Source organism: Strigops habroptila, chromosome Z (assembly GCF_004027225.2).
Source record: "Strigops habroptila isolate Jane chromosome Z, bStrHab1.2.pri, whole genome shotgun sequence".
Lineage (NCBI taxonomy): Eukaryota > Metazoa > Chordata > Aves > Psittaciformes > Psittacidae > Strigops > Strigops habroptila.
In genome coordinates this window covers 76,105,237-76,113,355 of record NC_044302.2, presented here as the reverse complement: position 1 = coordinate 76,113,355, position 8,119 = coordinate 76,105,237, and the positions used below count along the sequence as shown (strand labels likewise).

At 39.7% G+C, this 8,119-nt stretch overlaps 1 protein-coding gene across 3 annotated transcripts in view; it reads left to right on the top strand.

Annotated features, from left to right (window-relative positions):
• The first annotated feature begins 481 nt into the window (after window positions 1–481).
• POC5 (POC5 centriolar protein) overlaps window positions 482–8,119 on the top strand; it is a 28,865-nt gene continuing 21,227 nt past the window's right edge. Inside the window, exons 1-3 of one of the 3 annotated variants that reach the window (XM_030470876.1) lie at window positions 482–577; window positions 3,970–4,069; window positions 7,316–7,463. In XM_030470876.1, the coding sequence (XP_030326736.1) occupies window positions 3,986–4,069; window positions 7,316–7,463 (232 nt within the window). In that variant the 5' untranslated portion in view covers window positions 482–577; window positions 3,970–3,985. The remainder of the gene's footprint in view (window positions 578–3,969; window positions 4,070–7,315; window positions 7,464–8,119) is intronic. The other 2 variants (XM_030470877.1, XM_030470878.1) reach the window with 2 other exon arrangements.

Below are 8,119 nucleotides of genomic sequence, written 5' to 3'. Positions count from 1 at the left end.
ATTACCGTAGGCGGAAACACTGAAGAACGAAGCAGTTCCACTTAAGAATCCTCTCTTTTTTTTTAAACTCCATTCTCCACAGGAACGCCCCTCAGCGGCTGCTCAACACGGGTAACACCAGCTCCCGCACCAAGCCCTTAGGCTCGCAATGTGCTCCCCGCGCTGCCAGGGCCGCTCACCACGGCCGCGGCAGCCGGTAGGTGCCGCCGCAGCACAGCCACCGGCTCCGCCCGCCCACACCGGCACCACAGCGCCGCCCCGCCCCGCCAACGGCCGGCAGCGGCCCGCGCACCGGCCGCGGGAGCGCCGCAGCCAATCAGCGCGCGGCAGCCGCCGGCGGGCGGCGGCGGGCGGGAGGCGGAGCGGCCGCAGCGCGGAGGAGGACGGACCGTGCGGACGGACTGGCCCGCCCACATGCCCGCCGGCCGAGCATTTTAATTGGCTGTTTTGCCGACAAACTGTCGAATCGGGGAATAGTTTGTAAGCGCGCCTTGAGCCTATCAAAGACGTGGTTCTTCTTCCGCTGCGGTAGTTTGAACCGCCTCGCTCGGCGGCCCGCGGCCGCTGGTGCCCGCAGGTGAGAGGGGCGGCGGGGGGCGGCCGGGGCGCCGTGACTGACACTGCACCGTCCCCGACACTGCACCGTCCCCGTGAGCACGGGGGGCCCGACCGGCGGGGTGCCCGTGGCCAATCCCCCTCCCCCCCTGCCCACCACCCCCTGAGGGGGCCTGTGTCCCCGCGTGGTAGAGCTGGTTGCCTTGAAGGCCCTGTAAGAGAATTTCCTGTTCCCCTGCGGAACTGTGCTCCCAGCCGTGTGCCTGCCTGGTGTCTGCGTGACTCTGCGGCGTGACTTCACTGTTGTTAGTTGGCATGGCAGCAGTGGTCACTGTGGTGTGGTTGCAGAGGTGCTGCAGTGAGAAGCTTAAAAATGTGGACTTGAGCAGTGCTGCTTTGTAAGGGAGTATAGTTAAGGGGAAATAGCATGTCCTGTGTCTACTGGAAGGTGAAGTAGTTCTCTTTGATAGCTGTTGAGTCCTCTGATCTGAAGGCACTGTTAAATTATTTGGAAAGCGATTTCTCTTTTAGAAACTTATCCAGTATTTTCTTAAACTTACTGTTTGTTCACTGAGATCAAAGCAGAGAAGTTATTCGTAGCATAACATGGCAATTGATGTATGTAAACACTGGCTTGAAAGAAGTGTATTAAGTTACTCTAGTAATCCAATCTGTTGTTCTGTACACAAGCAGATTTCTAGAATTGTACGTTTACTGGGATTTTCACTGGAATGTCACAATAATCAAATTGCAAGATTAGACTCTGGAGACAAGTATTAGAGGTACAGACAGGCAAAACAAATGTGAGGAAAGCTCGACCATAAAGAAAAGGGATGGGAAGAGGAGGCAAATGCACTGCGCTTGAGGTGACAGTGAGTGACTCTTATAAGATGATGTCAAACAGGTAAACTGCAGTTAGAGATTTGAAGGGAAAGAGTGGCCTGGAGTGGAGGGATAGCATCACTTGTAGTGAAGGAAGCTTTTGAATTTTGGAAGACCACAAACTTAGGAGTTAGTTTCAGTGATAATCAGAGAACTAGATACATGAGACTGAGTGTCAGGGCATGATCTCAAAAACCTGAAAATAGAAGTCAGGACAGTGGTTTTAAGTTATTGGAGGAATGTTTGGGGGTTTTTTTTTGTTTGTTTTTTGGGGGTTTTTTGGGTTTGTTTTGTTTGTTTGTTTTTTTTTTTGAAGAAACCTTTCTTTTCTGTTTCTTTGGACTTGTCTGTCTTCACATGAAAGTCCATTTGCCGTCCGGTTTCTCAGACTTGATGGCAGTTTACTACTTTTTTAAGTGGACTTAGAAGGGAAGAGAACAGTGTCTGTAATTTATGGCTGTAAATACACCTTTAATTCCTGTAAGTGCTATATAGTTGGCCTCCCTAATGCCCCCTCACCCCCCAACACACGCACATTTTCATACCTCCAGGATTTTTAGGGTAGTCAGGACCCACAATTTGAGAAACTATATGAGAGCAAAGGCGTATGGAATTGAAGCTGACTTTTTAAGACTAGTGAAGAACTATATTTTGGCTATTAAAACAGTATATTGACTAAAGAAAGGGGGAGCACTAGTATAGTTACTTGATTAGGTATAGAGGCCAAAGCAAAAGGAACAGATAGGGAGTAATTTCTGGGACAGAGGAAGAAAGAAAATTATCAGAGCAGGAGACAATAAAAACGGAAAAGATGAGGAAGCTAGTATTTCTTCTTTCATCTATTTAGTATTTCATCTACAGACCAATATACAGCAATGAAAGTATTTAGTAAACCTTCCCAAGACTTCATACTTTGTAATAAAAACTATGGTCAGTATATTAGGGCTCAGCAGGAAGTAGGGATATGGTAATCATGTCTTTTGAACCTCGGGCTATAGGAAATCTCAGCATTTAAAATTTTCTTTAGACCATTTTTATAATGTCCATCTTAAGCTCAGAAACAAACTTGCCATTCTGAAAGGTGTAGATACCTGTGCCAGAGAGAGCTTTTGTGGTGCACAAAGAATCAGCCTCTAGAATAACTCAAGCAACAAAAAAATAATTTCCATCTGTATTCCTGTATAGAGAGCTATTGCGGGTTTTGTGACATTTTGAAAAATTATGATGGTGCTCAAGGAGGATATTCCTGCCAATTTAACGACAGTACAACTAGCAGTCTAAAAATAACATGTCAGAAAATGCATCTGTTTAAAAAACAATTGAGAATATTATAATTGGTAGTCTTAAAGGTCTCTCTAAAAATAAATTTTCATTGCATAGTTTTTTGCTACATTCTACAAGCAGTCAGTTCTTCTTGTTATTTATGGTGGTCCTCTTCCCAAACTTACTCTCTGCTGACAGCTCCGTGCTCAATGTGTCTAGTGATTGTTTTACATGTGCATCAGCCAACTATATCACTCTGCCATTCATTCATTAACAAATTAACATTGCTCAATACTCAGTTCCCACTCATTCTGTAATTCCTTTCATTCCCTGCCCCCAATACCTTTCAGAGTTCTTTTTTCCCCATACTCTACCAAGTTCTATCACAAGAGCTTCAGTTCTTTGCTGAAGGACCTATTCAAAGCTGCTGTATACATACATCTTTCAGAAAGTCTTCAAGTTTCTTATCAGTTCTGCCTGATCATCTGCTTCCCAAATGTTCAAAGAATACCTCACTATCTTGCTTAGAAATCTAAAGCATTACCTGTCCTTCCATATCTGTTCATCTTCCTGGGCCTATCAGGCAAGAAGAGTTGAAAAAGTGGAGGGATGCTGATATTGACCACTAAGTGAGAGCTTCAGGTTATTGAACTGGAGTGTTCAGAGCATCATCACAGCTTGGCCAGTACGTTAGGTAGTTCAGGGGGGGGAAAAAATCATAATGTAACTTAGTCGTTCCTGTGACACTCTACTGGAATTCTGTACTGAAACAAGCTTGGTAATCTCTAAAGCAATACAGTGTGAATAAGAAGGAGGGATTGACACAGGAATGTATCTGTGAATTAAGGCTTCAGTTATTATGAAGATATATCTGTTTCATTTGTGGGTTTAGTTTTTGGTGTTTTTTTCCCCTCTAGCAATGTATTTTAGTTAGCATTTATATGAAATTTTGTATTTTATATCATGACGTATTAGGTATTAAACTTATTCAGTCCATGTAAAATAAAAGAAAACTTTTATATTGTTGCTTTTGTGTCTTCCATTGTTTTTTTTAAAGTCAATGGAAGTCTTCTGAGTGTGGTTTGGGTCAGGCAGTTTCCTTCCTAGCATTATATACACAAAATGTACAATCAGTTTAGCTCACAGAATTGATCACAGGTGTTGATGCAGTTTCTACAGCAGAATCTCTTTTTCGGGGGGAAATGTTGGTGGACATACAGTAAACATACTGGAACTGAAAAATGAAGTTCAGCTTCTACTGTTTTATAGACTAACTTTGTGCAGAATGTCATCAGATGAGGAGAAAAGCACAAGTCCTGTTTTACCAAAAGACACTGTTCGGGGCAGTTCTGTTTCTTCAGATCTTCAGGTAGGAAAGAGGCAACTTCATTGGGTTCACTGTCATGGCATTTTATTTGGCAAAGGGTGAATACGAGGAAGTCTAACAAAACTTGCATCTCTTGTTTTACGTGTACAGGAAAATGATCAAAATGTTAGTGTAAAGAAAATTAGACAAAACCAATCTGGGATTAAAATATCTTCACTTGGATTCCCTTTTGTGCAATTTCGATTTATGTGAAAATTCTTATCAAAACTAAAGAGATGGGTCAATGACAGCTATGAGTAAAGTAGTACAGTTTTCTTACTTTTTTCTGGGCATGTAGAGAAGCACTGTTAAGTGGATTTCTGAAGAGGTTTTCTTCATGTGGATTGCCTTTTGTCCCTTTCATACTGCCTGTTTATGGGCAATTCCTTTCTGCAGTTTGTATGCTTCTCTATCTGTGGTCATATCTCGTGGAAAAGTTATCTTGATCTTTGTTCAGCAATAGTAATTCATCTGTGTTTCCAAAGCCTTTTGTAGTCAGAAAACGAGATGAAGGTGTTGTGTCATTAATATGGAAAGACTAAAATTTTCTTTTATGATGTGATTGATTTTTAAGAAGGTTCTAAGGCCACCTTGTTGACTGTTTCACAACTGAGAACACATCTAGAATAGAACAGAATATTTCAGGTGGAAGGAACCTACAACAATCATCTAGACCACTTCAGGGCTGACCAAAAGTTAAAGCATGTTATTAAGGGCATTGTCCAAATGCCTCTTCAACACTGACAGGCTTGAGGCATTGACCACCTCCCTAGGAGGCCTATTCCAGTGTTTGACTACCCTCTTGGTGAAGACGTGCTTCCTAATGTTCAGTCTTAACCCACCCTGGGTGCAGCTTTTAACCATTCCTATGCATCCTGTCACTGGATCCCAGGAAGGAGAGATCAGCTTCTCCCTCTCCGCTTGCCCTCCTCAGGAAGCTGTAGAGAGCAACGAGATTGCCCCTCAGCCTCCTTTTCTCCAATCCAGACAAGCCCAAAGTCCTTTCCTTCTCCTTGCAGAAGTCTGTTACTGTTGGAAAAGAAGAATGCTGGGGTCAGAGCTGGGCAATATGAATGTCTACAGGGAAGTACTCTATTGCTTTTCAGAATTTTGAATGGGCTTTTTCGTTTTGTTTTGTTTGGGTGCTTTTAAATAGAGGCCAGGTTATTAACTTTTCCTTATAAAATGAATCCACTGGCTCTTAGAGAATTTCCATTTACTTATAATTGAGTTTTGCGTAACTTTGTCCATTCAATCCATTCTTTTCATGTTGCTCTAGTGAATTTGGCTGCAATCCTAAGGACAGTTCTAAGCAGCATCTGTAGGTTTTTACAATACTTTATGAAGGAAAAAAAAAAAAGAAACCTCTAAAATGCTCTTGTGCCCTTTGCTCATTGCAACACTGATTTATTTACTTCTGCAAAACCAAGGTAGTGTGCATTAAATGATCAAAACTCTGACCTTCAAGCTTTGAAGTATATTCCTGTAGTTTTATGCTCTTAACAGGATTTTTGTGGTTGACTTTAAAGTTTTGTTTTAAGCAGAACAAAAATAGTAAGTAAGCCAAAGATATATTGTTAATTTTGTTTTGTTAGGTTTTTTTGAAATTTTTTAGGTTTTTTTGAAATATATTGGTCAATCTTGTATTCCAATTGCAGCGTTGTTGTTAAAGAATATTTAAGACTAAAATGATACACTTAATCACTCACTACTGTTTCCATTTCTGTCTTACGTATTCTTATTGCAGTCTATAGGATTTATTTGGGGGATTTTTTTGAGACATATGATAAAATCTAAACTGTATTTCTTTAGAAAGGTATGTTATGGAGAAATTGATAACTTGTTGATTTACAACTAACTATACCTTTTTACATGGAACATGATACTTCCTTTTGCCTATCAAAAATATATACTATGTATTTGTTTGCAATTATATAGCTTCATATACATTTATTTATCCTTTTCATTGTAACATGATAGGTTAGAAGATGGGAAATCAAAATTCGAAAGAAAACTGGAATTCAGCTAAAATGAACAAAATCTAGTTTCTTAAATTCTGTAGTTAGTTGAAACCCAAGGGTCACACTGAAGGTTTTAAGATGTTACCCTTTTCATCAGGTAGCTTCAGAAACATATTACTGCTTATTGGTACTTTTAACCGATTGTTTCCACTCTAAGTTTCCCCAGCTTAAATAGAAAAACAATTTCTTGGTTCACAATTGGTTTCTGAGGTGGGACCTCATTAGGATACTAAACAGAATTAGAAAGATAGAATTAAGTAACGAAAGAATGATTATTAATGCCCTGGTTTAGTACTTTCCAACTGGCCTTTTTTCTCAAATGTTAATTAGTGGCTTTGATTGGTTTCAGCATTTAACTGCAACTGGAACTTTTTAAATTACTTACTGGTTTGTATGTCTAAGCTATAATACAGCTTGTACAGTTTTGCACTGAACTATAAATACTTTCATTCTGAAAGTCTGTTTAATTAAGAGATTTTTAGAAAATGTTAATTGGCTTACTTCAGTACATAGTATAATGCCACACACCAGTTAGATTGGTTTATAACTTTTTAACAGGAAGGCTTTTCTGTGACTTACATATATATGTTCCATACACCTATATAATTTTAAAAATTCATAATACGAGGTGAGAATAATTATGTCCAATCTAAAGAAAATACTGGATACTCAAATGTCTTTTGATGATTGGTTTTAGAACTCACAACAAAGAAATTGTAATGTTCCGGAATATGAAATGTGACCGTGTTCTGTAGCATCTTTGTCATGCCTATGAAAATATGTATTTTTCTTTGCAGTAGTACTAATGCTTAGAAATAATATCAGGTGATTAATAGGTTACATGATGTGGAACTTCCCCCCCCACCCCCAGTTCATGTTTTTGTTTAAGATGCCTGTTATAGTATCCAGTTCTGGCATCTAGCAAAGTATTTCTTTGTAACTGTTCCAGTACATCTAGCTGTAATTGGAGTGAACATGAAACAGGAGAAAGGTAAATTATTATTATCATCATGGTAGGAAAACAGCTTGCTCTTACTACTTTAAGGGAAATCCTCTTACTTTTAGCCATGATGATAATAATTTAAAAAGCTCCCCAAAATTATTGAAAACCATTTCCACTCCTACGTGTGTGTGTATATATATATACACTCCTGTATATTCCTACATATACCTAGTTTTTAGAAAAGTCATTGTAGCTTTGTAATTATTTGTCATCACCTTGGGACAGGATGAATACGAAGAGCTGCTTCGTTATGCGGTAGTGACTCCGAAGTTTGACCAGTGTTTCTCTAAGAGGTCAGAACCTGCTTCAGAGCTGAGAGCGGGTGGCAGATCTTCAGGTGCAGCAGATGATGCCGTTCGCCGTAAGACTCCAGGTAGTATTTGCAAAGCTATGTGTTGAGCTTACAAGAACAATGATAGAACTTTTTTGGCTTAAGTTTTCTAATAGCTTCTGTTTGAAAAACATATGGAGCTCATATATAGTACATGTGCATTTTGCACAAGAGTAGATTTAGGAAAGCATGTTCACTGAAGAGGTCTCTGACATCACTTTCAGATGATAGTATTGTTCAGATGACAGTTCCATATATTTTGTGATGCAGACACTTAAAGTTTTGGAGTAATAATGCAAAAAGAGGTGCCCTTATGTGCAGTATACTTCATCAAACTGTTTTTGCGCCTACCTGGCTGCCATGATAGATAAATGAGTATTTAGAGTACAATTATTTGGAAGTGAGAGTTACCTTGAAAAGGTTTTGTGTCATGACTAATCATGTCACTAATAAGAATCATTCTCGCTCTTTTAGTTCAGTCACTCTATTCCAGTTTTACTTTATTACTTGGTCTGTATAAACTTAGGGTTTTGGGATGCATTAGTAACAGTGGTGTTTATGGTTATATGTTGTTTGCTTTTCACTAGCATTTAGATTAAGGAAGCTCTGTTAATTTTGCTTCAGAAGAAATAGTAAACAATCATACCTGCATTATTTCTTTACTAGGGAGTTTAGCTTAATCAGGAAGAACTGACTTT